Source organism: Lithobates pipiens, unplaced genomic scaffold (genome assembly GCF_037356315.1).
Source record: "Lithobates pipiens isolate NorthernLeopardFrog02 unplaced genomic scaffold, aLitPip1_a1.2 Scaffold_23, whole genome shotgun sequence".
NCBI lineage: Eukaryota > Metazoa > Chordata > Amphibia > Anura > Ranidae > Lithobates > Lithobates pipiens.
The window spans coordinates 246,784,562-246,809,063 of NW_027507785.1; the positions used below are offsets into that span (position 1 = coordinate 246,784,562).

The following is a 24,502-nucleotide window of genomic DNA, read 5'->3' on the forward strand; positions in this document are numbered from 1 at the left end:
CTTGTGTAACTCCACCCTGTCCTTAATAGAGTATAAATTGGCAATGCTAAACTTTCATCCTCACTTTTCATTGTCATCTAACAGTTGCACAGACATGGAAAGGCTGAATGGTGAAATGGCTGCACCACCAAATGGCTTCAGGAGGTTTGCTTTCCGCACCTGGTTCATATGGTCTACCTTGTTCTTACTACTTACATCTGCAATGTTTTCCTTTTGCTTTTTTTCACATCATCGTCACTCGGTGAGTAGCAATGTGTTTTATGGATATGAATCACTTGTTTTTGTTTGTTTATTATAAAACTAGTACAGTTCTAAGAATTGGACTAAGGCCCATTGAAAGGGTTTTTTTTTAATGTTATATAGGCTACTTTAAAAAAAAAAAATATATAAGCTACCATGGCTGTCCATTCCCTCTTAAAATGCTAAATGCCTGACTGTCATGTTGATTAAATGGCCCCTGAAATATCCAAGCCAAAGTCCTGCATATTTGCAGGAAATGAGCTTTGAATCCACTGTCTGCACGCTTGGCTACATTACGTTTCCTGCAAAGTGTTACTCTACTTTTTTGGCTCATTTGATATTCCGAGGTCATACAGCAAGATAATAATCTTTGTAAATAGTCAATTGCCAAAATTAAATTGGTTACATCTATGTCAGTTTATAAATGTTAATGTCTATATGCCTTAAGCCCAATACACACGCTGATTTTTTTTCCTTCAGATTTACCAAAACCATATAATATGAGGTCAAACCTTAGGAGTTCCAATTTGTATGCAATCAGGCAGGCCCTTGCACTACATGATTTTGGTAAATCTGAAGACAAAAATCAGCAGAAAATCAGTGTGTATGGGGCTTTATTGGAAATGATTACATTTTGTTTGATGACATATAAGAGTTCATCCAAAACTGTCCACATTTAACTATGGATTGTTTTGTAGATGTAGCATTACATTGTTGTTATAAAGTTCCTACCTGGCCAAAATGGGAATTTTCTTGATTGGTTTGTACAGAAAATTGTATACCTTATACCAGTTTTTCTCAACTCCAGTTCTCAAGGCGCCCCAACAGGTCATTTTTTCTGGATTTCCCTCAGGTAAAACGGATGTGGTAATTACTAAGGCAGTGAAACGGATCAAATCACCAACAAATAACGGAAATCCTGAAAACATGACATGTTGGGGCGCCTTGAGGACTGGAGTTGAGAAACACTGCCTTATACAAGTCATAAATAATAATTACAAAACTGACCATCTTGCCTGGCTTAGAATATCGACTTAAGCCCCATTCACACTATCAGATTTTCTGCTGATTTTTGTCTTCAGAATTACCAAAACCATGTAGGGCAAGGGCCTGTCTGATTGCATACACATTGAAACTCCTAAGGTTTGGCCTCATATTATATGGTTTTGGTAAATCTGAACGAAAAAAAATCTGGTAGTGTGCATGGGGCTTTAGTCAGAAAAGTTCCTAAAGGGAGAATTACACTTTTGGTCAGCAACATTTGCAATGCTATATTGGCAAGATAAAAGTTATAGCCACACTCCAGCCAAAACTGTTTTCAGGTTTCAGTAGAATTGATTTCTGTCAAGTTTTTAACCACTTGGGATCCGCGCTATTGCCAAATGACGGCATTAGCGCGGACCTACTTTTCAGGGACTACGTCTATTGACGTCGTCCCGTGCACGAGCGACCTGCGCCCTGTGATCGGTGAGTCCATGAGACTCGCCTGATCACCGATCCGTGCAAGGGGTCGATCCCGACCCCTTATCACGTGATCAGCTGTCAGCCAATGACAGCTGATCAGGTGATAGAACGGAGCCGGTAATCGGCTTGTATTCCTCCTCGCGCTGACAGCGCGAGGAGAAAAAAAAAAAGCCGATCGCCGGCGGCCGTGATCGGGACATCAGTCCCGATCACGGCCAGCAATTCAAGCAACCATCTGCCCCCCGTCAGTGCCCACAATCTGCCTCAAAGGTGCTTCACCCCAGTGCCGCCCATCAGTGCCCAGCAGTGCCGCCTATCCGTGCCCAGCAGTGCCGCCCATCAGTGCCCAGCAGTGCCACCTATCAGAGCCACCTATCAGTGCCACCTATCAGTGCCCATCAGTGCCACCTGTCAGTGCCCATCAGTCCCATCTATCAGTGGTACCTATCAGTGCCCATCCGTGCCACCCATCCGTGCCACCCATCCGTGCCGCCCATCCGTGCCATCTTATCTGTGCCCATCTTTGCCCATCAGTGCCGCCTTATCTGTGCCCATCGGTGCCGCCTTATCTGTGCCTATTAGTGCCGCCTTAACTATGCCTATCAGTGCCCACCAGTGCAGCCCATCAGTGCCCACCAATGCAGCCCATCAGTGCCCACCAATGCAGCCTATCAGTGCCGCCTAATCAGCGCACTTCAATGAAGGAGAAAAATGACCCGTTTGCAAAATTTTAGAACAAACTATTAAAACATGATTTTTTTTTTTTATGTTTGTTTAGCAAAAAATAAAACTCCCAGCTGTAACTAAATACCACCAAAAGAAAGCTCTATTTGTGGGAAAAAAATTATAAAAATTTTATTTGGGTACAGTGTTGTATGCCCGCGCAATTGTCATTCAAAGTGCATCAGCGCTGAAAGCTGAAAATTGGTCTGGGACTGAGGGGGGTTTAAGTGCCCAGTAAGCAAGTGGTTAATGTCGTGTGTAGTTCACAGTCCCTTCACTTCCAATTCTGTTGACACCTAGACACGATTTGAGAAAATGTCCTTGTACCCAAGACACAGAGAGCAGTAAAAATCTCACAGATGTTCTAAAAGTTCTTGGCTTTACCAAAATCATGTAGTGGAAGTGCCTGCCTGATTGCATACAAATTGAAACTCCTAAGGTTTGACCTCATATTATATGGTTTTGGTAAATCTGAAGGAAAAACTCATAAAAACTGATAGTGTGTATGGGGCTAATACTGTGCAAATGTGATGTAAGGGAAATGCCTTTGTTTTTTTAGCCTGCACTGAAACAATCATTGCTTCAATCTGATTTACTGCGCTAGGCATACAGATCCTCATTTGCTTGCTGTAGGCTAGAAGAAGAAAAAACCCTTCGCATAGCTAGTTTCTCTTTTATATGCTTCCTAAGCTTCTGTTAGTCAGCATTTTCTGCAGCGTGCTTTTATCAGTCACAATAGGGAAGTCAGCTTTCGCACATGCATATGTGAAGTGTCAAAGTGCACTCTATTAGGCTCGGCTCAAACATGTCATCTATTCATTTACCATGAACATATATATTATTATACAGGTTTTATATAGTGCCAACAGTTTGCCCAACGCTTTACAGCATTACAGTTACATTACAATTTGGTACAATAGGAATCAGAGGGCCCTGCTCGTTAGAGCTTACATATATAATCAGATGCTGTGCTATGTTATGTCGTCTCGCACATGTGCAGTGCATGCTTCACACCAGGGTGCCCACAGTCAAAATGCTGCCACCACAGAGAGGAGGGGGAGAGGAGGGGGAGAGGAGGGGGAGAGGAGCGAGGCTTCGTACGCCCACAGCGCTGGACCGTGGCACAGGTGAGTGTCCGATTATTAAAAGTCAGCAGCTATACTTCTTGTAGCTGCTGCCTTTTATATGGGTGGAAGTCCGCTTTAAATAAGTAATTAATGCAGAGTTTGACGTTCAACTGGTTGCATTTATAAAACATTGATATAGCTGTTCATCCATCGAAATTGCATGTAAATTTGCCCTGCTGCCCATTGAATGGAGAAGGAGATAGGGCTACTAGTGGCAAGCACCAAAATGCTTATGTCATGCATTGGAATAGTACCAGTGAGAAGTTTAAAATCAGTGAACAAATATAGGGCTAACAGTAGCAAACAAAAAATTGTCCATGAGTTGGTGGTGTCACTGAAAGGAAAAAAAAGGTCTTTGCATCTGCAATGTCACTTAAAGTAGAAGTCTACCATAACACTAAAATCCCTGCATCTATAGACATCCACGATCTAACATTAACCCTTTAAAGAAGAAATCAGTATACATACCTTTTTTGAAGCTGATCTGACCCAATCCCATGCTGAGCTATCAGCTGCGGCTTCGCTGTGGAGCTGGGTGCAGAGGACACAATCCTACATTGGAAGCCCCATAGTAAGGCTATGGGTGACGTCACTCCCCATTAATTTCAGAGCCGTTGTCAGTGGTGTCCTCTGCAGGCCTAGAGACCGGATTGGATCAGCTTCAGAAAAGGTAATGTATACTGATTTGTTCTTTAAAGGGCTAGATAGGTTAGTCTTAGATCATGGATGTCTGTAGATGCAGGGATTTTAGTGTTAGGGTAGACTCACACTTTAAGTGAAAATATGTCCCTAAGCTGGTGGTGTTACTGAAAATAAAAAATGTCCATGAGTAAGGGCCTTTTTTTCTTTCCAGTAACACCACTAATGCAGGGGCATTTATTTTTTATCAATGACCTAAGTCAGTAGGAGCCACAGCCACAGCCAGGCGCCCACAGTTAGAATGCCGGCACCGTGGAGAGGGGGGAGAGGAGCGAGGCTTCATACACTTGCATCACTGGACCATAGGACAGGTGAGTGTCCGATTATTAAAAGTCAGGACTACACTTTTCGTACCTCTCGATTTGTCCTGTTTATTGGGTTTTCCATAGAAAAGTAATAGAGGGAAAATCTTCCTATGAGCACACTAGTTTTGGTGACCCGTGGGTCACCAAGAAATTCCTTTAATTTGCAGGGATTTTTTCTGTGGGGAAATTTCTGCAATGGGACACAGATGGTGAAAAAAAAATTCTGGCAAGGACTCTAATGCCACGTACACACGATCGGAATTCCGGCCAGAAAAAGACCGAGCTTTTCATCGGAAAATGCGACCGTGTGTATGCTCCATCGGAATTTAGCTGTCCAAATTTCCGCCAGCCAAAAATTGATAGCATGTTCTCAATTTTCCTGACGGAAAAACTTTCTATCGGTAATTCCGATCATGTGTATGCAATTTCGACACGTCAAAAATCACGCATGCTCAGATTCAACTACGAGACAGAAGCTATTGGCTACTGGCTATTGAACTTCCTTTTTCTAGTCATGTCGTACGTGTTGTACGTCACCGTATTATAAATGATCAGAATTTGATGTGACCGTGTGTGGGGAAGACAGCTTGAGCCGAATTCCGTCGGAATTCCGTCGGGAAAACCATCAGAGCTTTTTCCGATGAGAATTCCGATCGTGTGTACGCGGCATAACCCTCCCTTACTCTATCCAAAATGAAAAAAAAAGCTTTTGCATATAATTCTACTTTAACCTTTAAGGCACACTTCTCACTTTAAATGACATCCCTTTGAATTGTCCTTAGAGGCAATGAATTACAACTATTGCCACCTCATTTAAAAAGAAAATACTATTGTACGTTTTGCTGATGTTAGAGTCTCAGATTACTCATCTAATGGGATGCCAGGATGATGAAATGTCTCCTATTATATGACTTGTGATACACTTATATTTATAATTTCCTTGCTACCGAAGATTAAGCTGCTTGTTGGCAGTCAGTTGGCTTGTTGGCTTTAATGTGATACCAATGAGATCACTGTCGAGTAGTTATACCTATCAATAGCAGAGAGATGTAAGTGCCTGAGTGGCCCTAGGCGAAGATCGAAACTGATCATACGATTATAATTGGAACTTCCTTCTTCCTAGCTCTCACTTTCAACTTGTGCACCTGCATGACCTTTCTCCACATCTACAGTACAATAAAAGATACTGAACGTATCTGCAATAAAGCATGTTCAAATTCTTACCATATACAGTATATATAGTTAATTTGGAAGGGAGTTTTTTTCATGGCAAATACAAACTTTTTTCTTTTTTGTTGCTAAAAATACTTCTATTTAATCAAACCAATTTCCTAATGCCTGTACATCACCAGACTGCAATGCCAAGCTTCTGGCACTGAAATTGGAAATAAAGAAGTGGATATATCATAACTGTAAATGAAACATATCTGTGTATAATTGCATTGATTATTTTCCTGGTGTTGCAAGAGCACTTAAAGAAGAATTCCAGGTTCTAAAGATCTCTAGAACGGAATGAAGTATGTATAATTGTGTACGTTTACCGTCATTCCCATGATACAGATATTTTCATGAGCATACATTCATGTTTAGTGCATCACTATGCAAGCATGCAGTTGTTGGTTAAAGAGAATTCCGGTTTCCAACAGGCTGCAGAGCTGCACACTGGAAGTCAAGCTATAACTGCCCTAAATTTTTAAATGTGAATAGCCCTTAATTGGGAAGAAGGATGCAAATGCAGTGTGCCCCCTGGTCATTTCAGTGGAGGGTAAGGTGAGTATGGGAGGTGTCCCTTCTCAGAGACAGTGTCACCTTGTCTTGCAAGGGGAAGATGGCAGGTTCTCTTTAAACCATTCTAACATGATCACTTGGGAGGCACCTTAGCACCTCAATATCGTAGCTTGTTACATCAGGCAAATTTATATAACATGATCATCAAAAACTAAAATAATTGTGTCCCATCAGAACAGAGTGGTAAAAATATAAGGAATGAACTTTAAGTATGATTTACACATTCTTTGTTGGTGCAAGTAAGGAATTGCGTTTTCCAGTTATCTTACCCAAAATATGTGTTTCAAGTCTGAAATTTGAGAATAACATGCAAATGTTTTCTGTCATTGTAGGTTAACGATCTCTGTGATGCCTGCGCGATCTACAGTAAGTGTCTAACTGAATTTCTATGAACCCTTTGTCCTTTCATGTCATTTTAAAATGTAGCCATTTGATGAGTTAACAGTGTTGTGCATGTCCCTCTTTTACAAAAAAAAACTGTACTTAGAGAATATGGGGGCTGCTATTGCTGAATTGTCCTTCTGAAAATGTTAACTGTCTGGCCGTCATGTTGTTCTAATGGTTCAACAACAAGGCCTGGGGAATGCCCAGGAAAAACCCAAGCCTACTTACCACCAGCTCGCAGACAACCAAATTAACCTGTCTAACAGTACGTGGCTTAAAGGTGAACTCCAACTCACCTTTAGATTTGTACGGCTGTAGAGACTCCTCTTCTGTACTAAAATTGCTTAGCCTGAGCCTTTCACAGTGGGCAAACAACCAAAAATACTAAACTAGTGTCAACAGTGGTTGAATATAAAAGTCTATGTCTGCCAAAGTTCTAATTATTGGCACAGTCTCTTTTTTCCGTATCATATAGTAGACAAAACATTCAATTCCTTGCAGCTCTCTCCAGACTGGGAAGCCCTCGGAAAAACAGTAAATGAAAAAAACAATGAAACAGCGCACACTTCTGGGGGAAGAGGTGAACAACTGGTTAAAATAAACATTGTACTCACAAATTTGATTAAAGACACGTTTCTCACATAATTTCAATAAGGAACATCTCATTCATCCAATAGTGCTTTATTCGAAGGCCGGCCTCTAATGTCCTGACTAACACGTCTTGAGGCATTTTCTTCATCAGAGCCAACTTACCAATACTAGGAGATTCTATAACTACCCTCTTCTTCTCCCTACATACATAGATACTTATAAAGACCACTCCCCTTCAATTGGCATATAATTATACAATAATAAAATCCTGAATTTACTGCATTATAAAGCCTAGACTCAGGGACTGTGCTACCACTAGGCAAACTAGGCAGCCGCCTAGGGCGCCCTGCTGCCTAGGGTGTGTGGCCACTGGTTTTCCTACTCTCTTCTCTCTGCAGCAATCAACTAAGTCTTTGGCACCAGCAGGCAGCTGCCACGCTGTTTGCATAGTGGCAGAGGAGCAGCAGTGGCCAAGGACTGTGTCGGTGTCCCGACTCCTGAATGAATGGAAGCAAACAAACATTCATTGATGTGCACTGGTAGGCTGCATTGATGTGCACTGGTAGGCTGCATTGATGGGCACTGGTGAGGCTGCATTGATGAGCGCTGGTGAGGCTGCATTGATGGGCACTGGTGAGGCTGCATTTGATGGGCACTGGTGAGGCTGCATTTAATGGGCGCTTCATTACAAAGGTGGGGTTTACATGGGCAAGGAAAAGGTGGTGAAATTAGGGCATGAGCCTTGAGGGGGGGGGGGGGGGGGCGGCAAAATGAAGTTTTGCCTAGGGTGTCAAAATCCTTGCACCAGTCCTGCCTAGACTGGCATAATATGCTTTTCCTTATATCTCAAAACTTTAGCTGATCAACCACTTATCAATGACTATCTGAGAGCAACAATCATTTTGAAAAACCTGTATTACATACTTTACATCATCAAATCCAACACATGTCATATACAATATGGGACACCGCTACGTTGGACATTAGTACTGCGGTTATAAAGGGACATAAAGGGACATTGTTAAATAATAGTGATGGACGAACTTCCGACGGGACGTTTCGCGAACGCGAAACGCGAACGGGCACAAACGTTCGCGAAAACGACCGTTCGCCGCGGGCTCCATTGACTTCAATGGGAGGCGAATTTCGCAAACCTTTAGGTCGAATTTGCGGCCACGGGGTAATTATTAGGGGGTAGCACGCAGTCCCACCACCTGGACAATAGCATAATACATGTATGAGGTGAATTTGGGATCGATAACTACAAGCATTTTTTTTTTATTTGGGAAATTGTTCTGACAATTCAGGACTATGGAGCTAATGAAGGCAATGGAGGAGAGGGAAGGTCAGGGACCAGGGTAGGCAAACAAGAGGGTGCAGGAGATACAGAGCACTGACAGCAGCACCGTAATACAGAGCACTGACATCAGCACCGTGACATACAGCGCTGACAGCAGCTCCGTGACATACAGCGCTGACAGCAGCTCCGTGACATACAGCGCTGACAGCAGCTCCGTGACATACAGCGCTGACAGCAGCTCCGTGACATACAGCGCTGACAGCAGCTCCGTGACATACAGCGCTGACAGCAGCACCGTGACATACAGCGCTGACAGCAGCTCCGTGACATACAGCGCTGACAGCAGCTCCGTGACATACAGCGCTGACAGCAGCTCCGTGACATACAGCACTGACAGCAGCTCCGTGACATACAGCGCTGACAGCAGCTCCGTGACATACAGCGCTGACAGCAGCACCGTGACATACAGCGCTGACAGCAGCTCCGTGACATACAGCGCTGACAGCAGCTCCGTGACATACAGCGCTGACAGCAGCTCCGTGACATACAGCACTGACAGCAGCTCCGTGACATACAGCGCTGACAGCAGCTCCGTGACATACAGCGCTGACAGCAGCACCGTGACATACAGCGCTGACAGCAGCTCCGTGACATACAGCGCTGACAGCAGCTCCGTGACATACAGCGCTGACAGCAGCTCCGTGACATACAGCGCTGACAGCAGCTCCGTGACATACAGCGCTGACAGCAGCTCCGTGACATACAGCGCTGACAGCAGCTCCGTGACATACAGCGCTGACAGCAGCTCCGTGACATACAGCGCTGACAGCAGCTCCGTGACATACAGCGCTGACAGCAGCACCGTAAGCAGCCCCAGGAGGAAGTCAGCACAGCACAGGGATGGTGTGATCCCCTCATAATAAGAACCCCCAGGAGGAAGTCAGCACAGCACAGGGATGGTGGGAGCCCCTCATAATAAGAACCCCCAGGAGGAAGTCAGCACAGCACAGGGATGGTGGGAGCCCCTCATAATAAGAACACCCAGGAGGAAGTCAGCACAGCACAGGGATGGTGGGAACCCCTCATAATAAGCAGCCCCAGTAGAAATATGACACCGCTCAACCTCTTCAAAGAGGAGGGTAGGGGCATATAGTACGGTGTGCTTTTTTGGGTCAGGGAAGTGAGCCAAATGAATTAAGAAGGTCTGTGTGCTTGATTCCAAAAATTGTTTATAGACATATACATGGTCTACTGATCACATGTGTTGAATTCCTCCGAGATCCATGCCTCATTCATTTTTAGAAATGTGAGGTAGTTAACACTGTCGTGAGCTAGGCGAGTACGCTTATCGGTCACAATCCCCCCTGCTGCGCTGAACGTCCTTTCGGACAGGACACTGGATGAGGGGCAAGCCAACAGTTCGATTGCAAATTGGGCAAGCTCTGGCCAGAGGTCAAGCCTGCCCACCCAGTAGTCTAGGGGTTCATCACTCCTCAGAGCGTCCACATCGGCCGTTAACCCAATGTAGTCGGACACCTGACGGTCTAGGCGTTCCCTGATGCTGGATCCGGATGACACCTGTCGATGGGTCGGCTGAAAGAATGACCTCATATCCGAAGTCACCAACACATCTTCAAACCGGCCTCTTCTTGCAGGCGCTGTTGGATTGGTACCCGCAAATCCTTCTCTGGGAGTGGGAATTGCTCCTCTGCCAGCGCACGCAAAAGCAGAATGCAGCATTTCTCGAAGCAAGGCCTGGAAGTGCTGCATTCTGACAGCCCTCTGCGACGGCGGTAACATTTCCGCCATTTTGTGTTTGTACCGGGGATCTAAGTACGTTGCCACCCAGTACTGGTCCTTGACCCTCATGCTTTTTATACGGGGGTCCCTATTAAAACACTGGAGCATGAAGGCCCCCATTTGCACTCAAGCGGAAGGTATGTGGTGGTGGTGGTGTTGTTGGTGGTAGTGTCTTTGGGGGTGCACATAGCAGAGAGTGAAGAAGAGGGTGCAGATCGAGAGGATGAGGAGGGTGCAGAAGAATAAGGCTGAGTGAGCCACTCAACCAAGTCTGGTGCGTCCTTTAAAGTAATTGAACGCACCTTCTGCAACTTCCCACTTTGGCTCAAGGCTGTTGCTCCTGCCCTACCCCTACCACCCCTGCGGAAGGGCCTGCCTCTTCCTCTGCCTGTCATTTTTTAAATCACCCTGTGACAAAACTCTTAGTCCCTATACCGCTGAAGGACTGCTGCAGTATAGGGCAGCGGTCAGCAGTAGTGCACGTCAACCCTATGTATTGTGGACCGATAGCGGTCCTTACAGAACAGCAGACTGTACTGCACTCAGGCCTATGTACCGTAGCACCCTATACCAAGTTACCAGTCCTTATAAGAACTTTTGTGGACCAAGCAGGTTGTGTGTTAGTGATTAGCAGACTGTACGTCAGTCCCTATACCAATGAAGGACTGCTGCAGTATAGGGCAGCGGTCAGCAGTAGTGCACGTCAACCCTATGTATTGTGGACCGATAGCGGTCCTTACAGAACAGCAGACTGTACTGCACTCAGGCCTATGTACCGTAGCACCCTATACCAAGTTACCAGTCCTTATAAAAACTTTTGTGGACCAAGCAGGTTGTGTGTTAGTGATTAGCAGACTGTACGTCAGTCCCTATACCAATGAAGGACTGCTGCAGTATAGGGCAGCGGTCAGCAGTAGTGCACGTCAACCCTATGTATTGTGGACCGATAGCGGTCCTTACAGAACAGCAGACTGTACTGCACTCAGGCCTATGTACCGTAGCACCCTATACCAAGTTACCAGTCCTTATAAAAACTTTTGTGGACCAAGCAGGTTGTGTGTTAGTGATTAGCAGACTGTACGTCAGTCCCTATACCAATGAAGGACTGCTGCAGTATAGGGCAGCGGTCAGCAGTAGTGCACGGCAACCCTATGTATTGTGGACCGATAGCGGTCCTTACAGAACAGCAGACTGTAACGCACTCAGGCCTATGTACCGTAGCACCCTATACCAAGTTACCAGTCCTTATAAGAACTTTTGTGGACCAAGCAGGTTGTGTGTTAGTGATTAGCAGACTGTACGTCAGTCCCTATACCAATGAAGGACTGCTGCAGTATAGGGCAGCGGTCAGCAGTAGTGCACGGCAACCCTATGTATTGTGGACCGATAGCGGTCCTTACAGAACAGCAGACTGTAACGCACTCAGGCCTATGTACCGTAGCACCCTATACCAAGTTACCAGTCCTTATAAGAACTTTTGTGGACCAAGCAGGTTGTGTGTTAGTGATTAGCAGACTGTACGTCAGTCCCTATACCAATGAAGGACTGCTGCAGTATAGGGCAGCGGTCAGCAGTAGTGCACGGCAACCCTATGTATTGTGGACCGATAGCGGTCCTTACAGAACAGCAGACTGTAACGCACTCAGGCCTATGTACCGTAGCACCCTATACCAAGTTACCAGTCCTTATAAGAACTTTTGTGGACCAAGCAGGTTGTGTGTTAGTGATTAGCAGACTGTACGTCAGTCCCTATACCAATGAAGGACTGCTGCAGTATAGGGCAGCGGTCAGCAGTAGTGCACGGCAACCCTATGTATTGTGGACCGATAGCGGTCCTTACAGAACAGCAGACTGTAACGCACTCAGGCCTATGTACCGTAGCACCCTATACCAAGTTACCAGTCCTTATAAGAACTTTTGTGGACCAAGCAGGTTGTGTGTTAGTGTTTAGCAGACTGTGCGTCAGTCCCTATACCGCTGAAGGACTGCTGCAGTATAGGGCAGCGGTCAGCAGTAGTGCACGTCAACCCTATGTATTGTGGACCGATAGCGGTCCTTACAGAACAGCAGACTGTAACGCACTCAGGCCTATGTACCGTAGCACCCTATACCAAGTTACCAGTCCTTATAAGAACTTTTGTGGACCAAGCAGGTTGTGTATTAGTGTTTAGCAGACTGTGCGTCAGTCCCTATACCGCTGAAGGACTGCTGCAGTATAGGGCAGCGGTCAGCAGTAGTGCACGGCAACCCTATCTATTGTGGACCGATAGCGGTCCTTACAGAACAGCAGACTGTACCGCACCCAAGCCTATGTACCGTAGCACCCTAGACAGACCAAGTTACCAGTCCTTATAAGAACTTTTGTGGAACAAGTGAGTTGTGAATGATTAGCAGACTGCAGCAGAAGGGCAGCAGTCAAGTATAATATTCTTTCTATATTTGGAAGAAAGAATATTATACGTGTACAAGCCTATTACCGTACCACTGATACCAGTCCTGAAAAGAACCTTTGTGGAACTAATAGTAACAGCAAGTCTTTAAAATTATCCTCACTGCCTGACACACTGCTTCCTGCCTGTCCCTATACAAATTGGCAAAAAAGAGTAGGCTGGAACGATTAGCTGGAACAGCTCTTTTGTGGACCTGATAGTAACAGCTAATGATGATGATGATGATGATGATGAAGAAAGACTAATCTGGCTGAGCTGTCCCTAAAATAGCAGCATACAGCGCTCTGTCCCTTTATCTAAACTGACAAAAGAAACTCAGGCTGCTGACCTAACACCTATACCAGTCCTGAAAAGAACTTTTGTGTACCAAATAGCTAGCGTTTTCTCTGTCCCTACTCCACACAGGATCCTTTCCCTACAGTGACAGAAGAAAGAATGTAAAATGGCCACCGGATCGGGTGTATTTATAGGTTAGGGGGAATGTCCAAGTGTCCATGAGCTGTCATGTCTCAATTGGTTGTCCTGTAACACATGATAAACGTGTCACGAAAGGTTAAAGTTCTTGTATACATTAAACACGTAAGTCCGCCGGGGCGAACGACGGAAAAAGGCGTTCGAACCCGCGGACGGCGAAAGTCGGAAATTCGCCGCGAAACGACCGCCGGGCGAACCGTTCGGCCATCACTATTAAATAAAACTAAGACTGTGTAACACAGAGAGAGCAGGGTTCAGTAGTGCAATACACACAAAATACAGGGATAAGAAGCGCACTACATACAGAGAGCAGGGTTCAGTAGTGCACTACACATAGAGTGCAGGCTTCAGGAGTCTGCTGTGCACAGAGTGCAGGGTTCAGGAGTGCACTACGCACAGAGTGCAAGGTTCAGGAGTGTGTTACCCACAGATGTGCAAAGCTCACAGGCCAGTTTACAACCAAAAATAAACCTCCTCTAAAATCTTCCCGAATCCCCTCAATACAAAGATCTCTCCCCAAGTTCCACGCCACAAAATCCCTAACTTCTGCATTAAATACTCTTTATAACTGAACTTTGTACACTGTGCTGTCCCTCCCCACCCAGTAAAAATCAAGAATCTTCTTAATGAAAGCTTTCCCCCCCTAAAAAAGAAACACTCATCATTTACCTCTGCAACCCTTATCCACAGCTTGTCAACAGCTAACCTCCAGTCTACAGCTAATTTCTGCACCCTACTGTCCACAACTCATCTCTTCCCAAATCCAAAGTTCACCTTTGCCCTTACTGTCCACGGTTCACCTATGCACCCCACTCTCCACAGTTCACTGAAATCCCATCCAAAGCTCACCTCTGCACCCTTTCCCAATGTTCACTTCTACATCTCAAATTCATATCTCACCTCTGCACCGCTTTCAACAACTCACCTCTGTCCTCTGCGCCTTCATCCACAACTGTCTGAAGCTCACCTCCACACCGGTCTACCCCTGTCCACAACTCACCCCCTGTTTGCAACCCACCTCAACTCACCTCTATACCCCCAAACGAAACTCACCTCTGCACACTTCCCTACCATCATCAGCTCACATCTGCACTCCCTGATCGCAGTTCGCCTCCTCACACATCTTCCCCTTCCACAGCTTCTTCCCCCACTATAGCTAACCCCTGTCCACCCCCTCCCCCATCCTCCAAAGCAGCTGTAGTTCTGTTGCACAGCTGTAGGGGTTCAGAGGTCAGACCTGAGAAGGGGTTGCAAAAGTAAGATGTGCATGGGGGATGAAAAGGTAATGGCCCTGTTATCTATTTTTCATGAAATAATTTCTCATTGTGTTTTTCTACCGCCTTGTAATGTCCTCCATGAGCTCCTGAACCTCTCTCTTTCCTTCTCACTTTCATTTGGAACGAGCAGTGGATGTTATTTGCAGTCATGTTCACTGCTCTATGCACACTACCATGTCCCATAATCCATAGTTGATCTTGGGAGAGGGCGGGAGTGGGTGGCTACATTGCTACATACAGTGGAACCATAGAGAACCAACATAGCCACACTCTAACAGAAAGTCGGATCACAGCAGCACAAAAAGGAATTTGCAGATTTGAAGGAGATGGAAAGCAATCTACGGAAAAAGATGGGAGGGGGGCAGTGCGTGTGTGTTTACATGCCCCACCCTTCCCAACCATACGAGGCCACCTGCCTTCAACATGAGGGACTACTACCATTCCAGGGAAGACCCCAATAGCAGAACAGCTTGTCCCCGTGTTGATGGGGACAGGGGACTTGAATACAATTGTCTTTTTTTTTAAGCAGTGTTTAGTGTCACTTTATATCTATAGATCCTTGCTTATTTTCAGGCTGCCTCTTTCTCCATTACAAAATCACTTTCCTGGCCTTTGGAAATATCATAGCTGATCAGAATTTCCTTTATAGGAAATTAAAGCAGCGCTCCACTCAAATGGAGTAAGGTAGATTTAAGTTTCCCTCCAGATATTTATTATTGTCCTTGACTCTAGTCAGAATTGCTCATTTGGATTTGTAAGGGCACTGCGTGGGTTGTCTGCCTTATCTTTTTATACCGCTTGGTGCGTCATTGAGCCAGTATAAGCAGGTGCATATCAGGAGTCCAGACACTTCACCGATAAGATAATATTTACCAGAAGATTCTGTCACTTTGCCAATTCTGATATGTTGGTCCTCTGAGTGATTGTGTCTTTTTTTCAAAAAAACTGATTACCTTCATATAAGGAAGGTGTGTTGGTGAATATCATCTTATGGATGTTTGAAGGTGCTGTCCTTCTAGCCACTGCAGCACCCATTTGGGCATCATGTTTTGCAAATTCTTCTAGAAGCCTTTCCTTTTGGCAGTAGCATTTTGTCAGAAAAAAGCCTGATGCTTGTAAAAGTGTGTAACTCTAGTCTTTTCACATTGTTATCAATCAAGCTCTGATGAAGGGTGAGTTTTTGGACCTTTAAAATGCATTGAATACATTTTGGATTGCCCCCCTTACTTTTATCAGGAAAAAGGTTATATCTGGACCTCTAATGCCACCTACACACAAGCGGACTTCTCGTCGGACTGAACTACGAAGGACTTTTTTTCAACGGAGTTCCGTTGAAAGTCCGACCGTCTAGAACGCGATGACGTAGGATGGGACTAGAAAAAGGAAGTTCAATAGCCAGTAGCCAATAGCTGCCCTTGCATCATTTTTGGTCCGTCGGAACAGCATACAGACAAATAGTTTTCTCGATAGGAACTGGTTCCGGTGGAGTTTCGGTGCAAAGATTTGAAACATGTTCTATTTCTAGGTCCATCAGAATTTTGGGGAAAAAAAGTCTGATGAAGCTCACACATGAGTGGAATGTCCGATGGAATCGTTCCGCCTGACCATTTCTGCCGGAAAGTCCGCTCGTGTGTGTGTGTGGCATTAGTAGTGGTGTGGTGCTTCAATTTGCATAAATTTGTTACCAGATTCCTTACATCAACATCAATACTTTAACGGCTTGTGGACCACCCCATGCACATATACTGTGGCAGAGCGACCGCTCTGTGCCAGATCACATACCTGTACGCTATTTGAATCTTCCGAGTCTGATGCGTGCATGCATCTTCGGCAACCCGCTCCTGCTGTGGTTAGACACAGCAGAAGCCAATCAGCATGTTTGGCGGACGCAATGTCCACCAGAACCCGCCGATCATTTGGGAGACAGGCACAACGGCGGTCTGCCTATGTAAACAAGGCACACTGCCATTCTGTGAGAGGGGAATGTACTGATTCTGTGTTTTTGCTAAAAACGAACATGGATTTTTACTCTTTCCCCAGTCAAAGCACCTACCCCACAATTAGTAAGCACTCCCTAGGAACACATTTAACCCTTTGATCATTCCTGATGTTAGCCCCTTCTCTGCCAGTGTAATTTGTACAGTGAGGCCGCGTACACACGCGGGGACTGTTCGCCCAACTTTGTCCGCTGAACAGTGTTTCGGCAAACAGTCCGCTCGTGTGTGGGCTTTCAGCGGACAGTTTCAGCGAACAGTCCGCTGAACAAGGTTTTTCAGAAATTCCGAAAAACTGGCCGCTGAAACTTTGTTTCAGCGAACAGTCCCCTCGTGTGTAGGCTTGTTCGTCAAACTAAGTTCCGCGCATGCTCAGAAAGGATTTACACGCCGAAAGTTATAATGCAGTGTATAGGACGTCGTATTTTTCGTCCCGTCGTACGTGCCGTTCACGTCATCGCGCACGGTTTCAGAAAACTGTTCGTTCGTTGTGTGTGGCCATGTCCGTCCATGCTAATTTTGAGCGGACTGTTTGCCGAAACTGTTTGACGGACAAAGTTGGGCGAACAGTCCCCGCGTGTGTACGCGGCCTGACAGTGCATTTTTTTGCACTGATCACTGTATTATTGTCACTGGTTCCCAAAAAAGTGTCAGTTAGGTATTTGTAATGCCTGCCACAACATTGCAAAAAAAAAAAATACACGCTTATTGGGATTTTTTTTTTTTTTTACCAAAAATACGAAGCAGAATACCTATTGGCCTAAACTGATGAAGAAATTAGATTTTTTTTACATTTTTTTTATTGGTCAGGTTTTGTAGCAGAAAGTAAAAAATATTGTTTGTTTTTTTCATAATTGTCAAACTTTGGGTACAGTGTTGCACGACTGGGCAATTGTCTGTTAAAGTAATGCAGTGCCGTATCGCAAAAAAATGGCCTGGTCGCAAAGGGGGGTAAACTTTCTGGAGCTGAAGTGGTTAAGATAGCAATACCAATAAGATAACTTTACAGGTCCAATGCTTCCACTTTTCTCAATACTTTTTTCCTGCTTCTGTGAGAAGCGCAACACTGGACTTCCAATGACTTGCTTGACAATGGTCACCAAGACAGAGAGGCTGAACATTCCCACTGGGGACATAGACCGCAATAAAAACCTGACAGGGGTTTTAATATATTTTTTTCCTTATGCAAAACAATACATATACAGTATATGCATTGCATTTACAGTAGTTTTTGTTCTTTCGGTTGATCTTTAAATTGCATTCTTTTACAGTCATCTTTTTAGGAATAATTAGTTATCTTAGCATGAAAGTCCGATACATTTAGACCCAATTAATCCTAATATAATTTTACACATCATTTGTACTACTTGTAAAATAATAGCTATTAAGGACCTTGGCATTTTTCCATAATATCCACACAGAGCAGTGAAGGGCCTTCACTTTGTGACTGTTAGTTTATGTGTATATTTCATAAAACCTGTGTGGGGCCTGTTCTAAAATGTTAGAATGAGATGTGTAGGGTGTTAGTTCACACTTAGATTTTTTTCTAAACCGGTGAACTGACCCATTTAGGCTCATTTAGACAGTCGATGAACCCCATGCTACATGCAGAACTGCTGTGTGCCTCATCCACCTCGGAGCAAATGCAATCCATACAAGTGGCTGCATGGACACAGTTGCATGTCAAATTTGGCAGGCAACTGAAGCACTATGTGTTCAGATCCGTGCACCCAGTCCAGCGGCATGTAAAAATTGTAATATGTGACTGTATCCAGGCATATTTGCATCCACTTCTATTGGCTGCCAGCAAGTGAGCATTTTTTCATAGGAGGGTGCAATGGAAGCACATATTAGGGGCAAATTTGCACAGGAGTTAATGGCTTTTATTGAAGAATTATTGCATTGATTAAAGTTTATTATTCAACAGAAGAAACATGCACTTTGGACTTTGTGATTTCATGTTTTTAATGACACAAAAGTAATATATATATATATATATATATTTATTTATTTATTTATTTATATATAGGGTTCAATATTGAGTTGGCCCACCCTTTACAGCTATAACAGCTTGAACTCTTCTGGGAAGGCTCTGTCTTTATGAGTGTGTCTATGGGAATGTTTCACCATTCTTCCAGAAGCGCATTTGTGAGGTCAGGCACTGATGTTGGGCAAGAAGGCCTGGCTTGCAGTCTCTGTTCTAATGATGATGAGGTCAGGACTCTGAGACCAGTCAAGTTCCTCCACCTCAAACTCGCTTATCCATATCTTTATGGATCTTGCTTTGTCCATTGGTGGGTAGACATGTGGGCAGTCATGTTGGAACACGAAGGGGCCATCCCCAAACTGTTCCCACAAAATTGAAAATTAAATTGTCCAAAATGTCCTGGTATGCTGACCCCTTAAGAGTTCTCTTCACTGGATCTAAGGGGCAAAGCCCAACTGCTGAAAAACAACCTTCCATCATAATCCCCCCTCCACCAAATGATTTGGAGGGGTCACCCAATACTTTTGGCAATATAGTGTTGATGAGTGAGCTTGGGGTGGAGGAACTTGACTAGCCTGCACAGTGTCTTGACCTTAACCCAATAGAAAACCTTTGGGATGAATTAGAGCAGAGACTGAGAGCCAGGTCTTCTCCAATATCAGTGTCTGACCTCATAAATGCGCTTATGGAAGAATAGACAAATATTCCCATTGATACACTCCTAAACCTTGTGGACAGCCTTCCCAGAAGAGCTGAAGATGTTATAGCGGCAAAGGGTGGACCAACTCAATATTGAACACTATGGATTAGGACTAAGATGATTTATAGACTTATTGGCCTGGATTTTGGCAGGATCAACAGGTAATTTTCTGTACTTGCAGGAAAGGTGAAAAAGAAAAAGCTGGCAAGCTGCATTATATTGAGTTTTTAGTTTGTGGGTTTAGATATACATACATTTCGATAACATGTGCCAAACAGATTCCTTATACAGCCCCTGATACTTTAAGATACTTTGGTAAAAAAAAATGCTTTAACTGTGTTTGTTTTTTTTTTTTTTTCTTTTTACTTATGTTTGCTTAACAGACAAATCGTCAGATGACTGGGAATGGAACTTGACAAATTGCCATGAACAACTGAAATCGTGTAATACCTCCACGGTCTGCATCAAGGCTGACGGCATCTATTTGATTGACATTCAGATTTATACACTAGATAAACAAATTCCCGACATTGAACTGGAAACATCACTCAGCAAAAAGCACATTGTTGCAGGCTCATACGGAAATCCCAAGAATTCTTCGTACGTTGTGCTGAGAGCAAATTTAGTACTTAAAAAGGAAGATAAAATAAAGCTAAAAATAAATGGTAATAAGGCTCAAATCATGTCTCGTTTAGAATCTACCTACTGGAAAATACTTAAACTTAGAGGCTAACATTTTACTGACAAGACTGTACAATATTTATTGCTAGATTTATTAGCTTTGTATAAACTAATCAGCTATAAACTTCTTACTTTGCTGATATTATTGGTTTCTTTAAGTCCTTATGAAGTAGAGTCATCACATTTTGAAGGAAGCCTGTGCTGATGAAGTAAGAAGACAGGCCTCTCCTCAACCCCAGGACTTTCCAATGCTGTCCTATAAAATGTGCTTGCTTTATCATAATTCTGGTGAAATTCAATTCAACAGTTAAAGGCTGTTATAAAGCTGATGTAAAAGACACAAATTAATGTATCTCTGTATTTAATAATGAATCATTAAATGTTTATTTAAAGCCAAGGAAGCCAGGTACCAGAATTTGACTTCGTATCAGCTTCTTCTCATCCCTTTATAGCAGAACTAGCGTTTGGGAGGAAGAAGCAGCATAAGAAACCAATCAGATCATGTACTGTTTTTTCTTTTTTCACTGTCCAATCACAGGCTGGGGTGACAGGAAGTGGGTTGAATGATGCTGGCCATCAGACTAAGCAAATCTCAGGGTGGAGAGAGTCTACTGTGGGAGAAACCTTTGACTTTGGTTTTGTCTGGAGCTGATATGATTATCTTTTCTTTTAACCGCTTGCCGACCAGCCGCCGTCATTATACGGTGGCAGGTCAGCACGATTCCTGCAAGCTGGCATAGCTATACGTCGGCTCCTTTAAGCGGGATAGCTGGCGGTGCGTCCGGTGCCGATGACCGCCAGCCACGAGTGATCATGGGCACAAGATTCACAACAATGACATGTGTGTGTAAGCCATAAAAGGACATCAATTTTTTTTGGGTGCAGTGCCGCACGACCGTGCAATTGTCAGTTAAAGAGAAGCAGTGGCGAATCGCAAAAAATGGCCTGGTCATTGAGCAGACAAATCTTTCGAGGGGCTGAAGTGGTTAAAGCGGTAGTAAAGTCCTAAAAAAAACTAAAACAAATTGGGCCCCCAGGAGGTTTGAATCATAATTTTCTAGTATGCACTAGCACATTATGACAGACTTCTATTAAAACAAAGCCCTCCAGCGGCACGCTGTTGGCGCTGTCAGCACTTCCATCTTCACCCGGTCTTCCAGGTTCATGTTCTCCGGTCATTTGAATGGTCGGGCTGTGATGACATCACTTCCAGGCATGCACATGGGAGTCACAGTCATGGCACAGTGTTCTTAATGAACGGCATACTCCAGTGAGAGCGCAGTCCGTATGCGCCCGTAACGTCATCAGACACTAAAAATTTGAATATCTCCTAAATGGTACATGTTTAGGAGATATTCGCTGTACCTACAGGTAAGACTTATTATATTCTTACCTGTAGGTACAGGTCATAAAGCAAAGTTTACTACAGCTTTAATGAGCTAGTCTATCACATCTGTAGTTCTTGATCAGTTTTCTAAATTTCAGTATTGTGTATTAAAACCAGTGAACATGAAATAATCAGTTTTTGTGTGAAGTTCAGAACAATAGACCCACCAAAATTCATTTTTGTCAGGCTTATTAGAGCGGGGCTAAGATAACCGTTAAGAGTTTAGTAAGGCAGTTTGAAACGTTAATGGGTAGGCTACTGTAGCCGCTAGCGATAATCACTCACACCCACTCCACCCCCCCAATGCCAGGAGCTGACAATTGGTCAGCAGAAGGGATTACCCCGTCAGCGCTCTCCGTGTTGATGGTGGAACCATGCAAATTTCTTTCCTGGTTGCAGGAAAGAAATTCACACTATGTATGGCTGGCCCTACACACAATTTGTTTGAAGCTGGACTTCAAGCATACAGCTAAATTCACAGTTGAACTGTTTTAAATTCCAGTGAATTTGTAAGTCTATTCAGCCAGTCTTAGCCCCCGTACACACGGTCGGACATTCCGACCACAAAATCCTTCTGATTTTTTTCCGACAGATTTTGTCCGAAACTGGTGTTGCATACACACGGTCAGACAAATTTGTTGGAAAATCCAATCGTTCGGAACGTGATGATGTTCGTTTGCTACGACAGGACTAGTAGCCAATAGCTTTGGTCTCGTAATTTGATCTGAGCATGCGTAGCACTTTGTCCGATCGGAATTCTCTATAAACGATTGGACAAAGTCTGATCGGAAATCGAAAATCTGAGATCCTGTTCTCAAATATTTTCCATCAGAAAGTCAGATAGAGCCCACACACGATCAGATTTTCCGACAATATAATCTGATCGGACCTTTTCCGTCGGAATTTCCGACTATATGTACAGGAGCTTATGTTCCAGACATCCCTGCCAGGTCTTTAAAGTGTCTACAGTGTAGTGAAAAGCCCATATGATGGCCATACATGCTATTTTTTTCTATCTGAATAATGTGCGATTTGATCAAAGCTATGGAATCTGAAAACAATGGAATAGACATGGCTTCCATTTTGATTGATTAATCCTCAAATCCAATTAGATTAGATTCAATCAAATTCAGTTGATCAGCCAGTGTGGAATATTATTGATCCTTTTGCATTGACTGGCAGCACCAAGATGCTTCATTGATGAATATTAACATATTTTAACCAATGAGTTTATGAGATTACATGGTGGAAAAAGAGCTGCAAAATTAAGTTACGATCATATGGATCAAAATCCATTTCCCCATGTGTGTTATATCGATCAAATGGGTTGTCGACCCCTGTATTGAATATTCCGAGATCAATCAGAAAATAATTTGTAGTGTGTGTGGCCACCATTCAATGCAATTTGACACCTAGGACACTGATTTAAAACATATGTGATGCATCTACTACCTTTTCAATCACCATGTTTGTCAAACATAGCTCAGGCAAAAAAAAATCAAATTATTTATCTTTTTTTTTATTTTTTCAAAGACATACATATTTTCCTTTGCTGATAATATACAAGCTTACCAGAACACGTTTAATTATTGCAACAGTTATACTGGTGAAGGGGCAATATCTTATGTAAACAGAATGTTATAATTGCTGGTGCTTTGATATTATATAAAATATAATATTTTCATATTTGTAATTTTGGAATGTATTTTTTTTAGGGGAAAAAATTTATGTATAAAAGGATATTTTTTAAATATGAATTTGTTATATTGATTACTTATTTGAATATCTTGAATTTGGATTTTTATAAATTAATTAAATTTTTCTATTATACAAATAGTTTATTTTGTTTCAAAGATGAGCATTCTGGGCTCCAACAGAAAGTTATTAGATTTTTTTTTCTATTTAAATTAAAAAATGAATGTAAAAATTTATAAAAAGGGGATGATTTACTAAAGGGTTACATTTTTCACCTAGCCTAGTGCACCTGCATTCACTGTGGTCATTAATTATACACAGAGGAATTATATAAACGGACATTTCCTTTGCACATATTTGGACAAAATGAATACATTTTTACTGAGCTAAGTGAAGTATGTACTTCTTTAGTGAATCAACACCCATAAGTTAAATATAATATATATTGTGACAAACACATACATAAATAGAAAATAATAATTTAAACAAATATAAATAAAAATTAATAATTTAAGCTTAGGCAGGCATAAATGTTTAAAGGTAAAATATTTAAATTAAGTGAAATAAAAATATTATATATATATATATATATATATATATATATATGAAATGTATTTTTTTTATAGAGTTGGATTATAAGGTATCATACGTTTTCTCAAACCAATAAAAGCAACATTTTAGTACAGTATTTCTAAATAATTGGTACTGTGAAATAAGGGAAATTATACAATTTCAGCATGTTAGAGTGGGGTTTTTGCACCTTAATGTTGCAGCTGCAATTATGGCCATTCTTACCACAACTGAAGGGAAAACTCTTTTTTCGGAGGAACCGTGTAAAACACTACCCTGTATTGTAAAAAAAAGTTAAATTTTTCTTCAAAAATAATAATTAAGTTGGGTTGGTTAAGCCTCCAAACTGCAATAGTTAATGATTTTACTCTCATGAAAAATAAAAATGTAACTGAACTGCTAACTATATATATAATACAAAAATGCCCAATATAATTTTGGTATAAATGAGTCTTAGCACAATATTTGTAAAATGTAAATTTTGTTTTAGTAAAATATGCCTTTTTTTATTGGGATTCTTCATGTTTTACTGCTCCTTTTTTTTAATTGTTTATTTTTCAGTTGTGACCTAAAAATAAATGTTAATGCTGTTACAATGAAAAACATTGTTTGTTGTAATTCTATTTATTCAGAATGTTATGATTGCTATTTATTTTTAAGCCACCACTGCTCAGAACGAACATATAGATTCGCCCTTAGATTCTATGCGCTAGAGTTCCTCTGTGTTTGGCTACTGGCTTCCAGGATCCGGCACTGCAGCAAATTATAGAGTCTTAGCCCACGTACACACGGTCTGAGATTTTGCCAACCAAATCCGTCGGATTTTGCCCGTCGCATTTAGTCTGACGGATTGTGTCTGAAACTGT

At 42.9% G+C, this 24,502-nt stretch overlaps 1 protein-coding gene across 1 annotated transcript; it reads left to right on the plus strand.

The window, feature by feature from the left end:
- Nucleotides 1–6: 6 nt before the first annotated feature.
- On the plus strand, nucleotides 7–23,600 carry LOC143928235 (uncharacterized). Its single transcript, XM_077452991.1, has 3 exons — nucleotides 7–241; nucleotides 6,679–6,712; nucleotides 19,687–23,600. The coding sequence occupies exons 1-3, from the start codon at nucleotides 44–46 to the stop codon at nucleotides 20,034–20,036; spliced, it is 582 nt and encodes a 193-aa protein (XP_077309117.1). The 5' UTR covers nucleotides 7–43; the 3' UTR covers nucleotides 20,037–23,600.
- The last annotated feature ends 902 nt before the right edge of the window (nucleotides 23,601–24,502 follow it).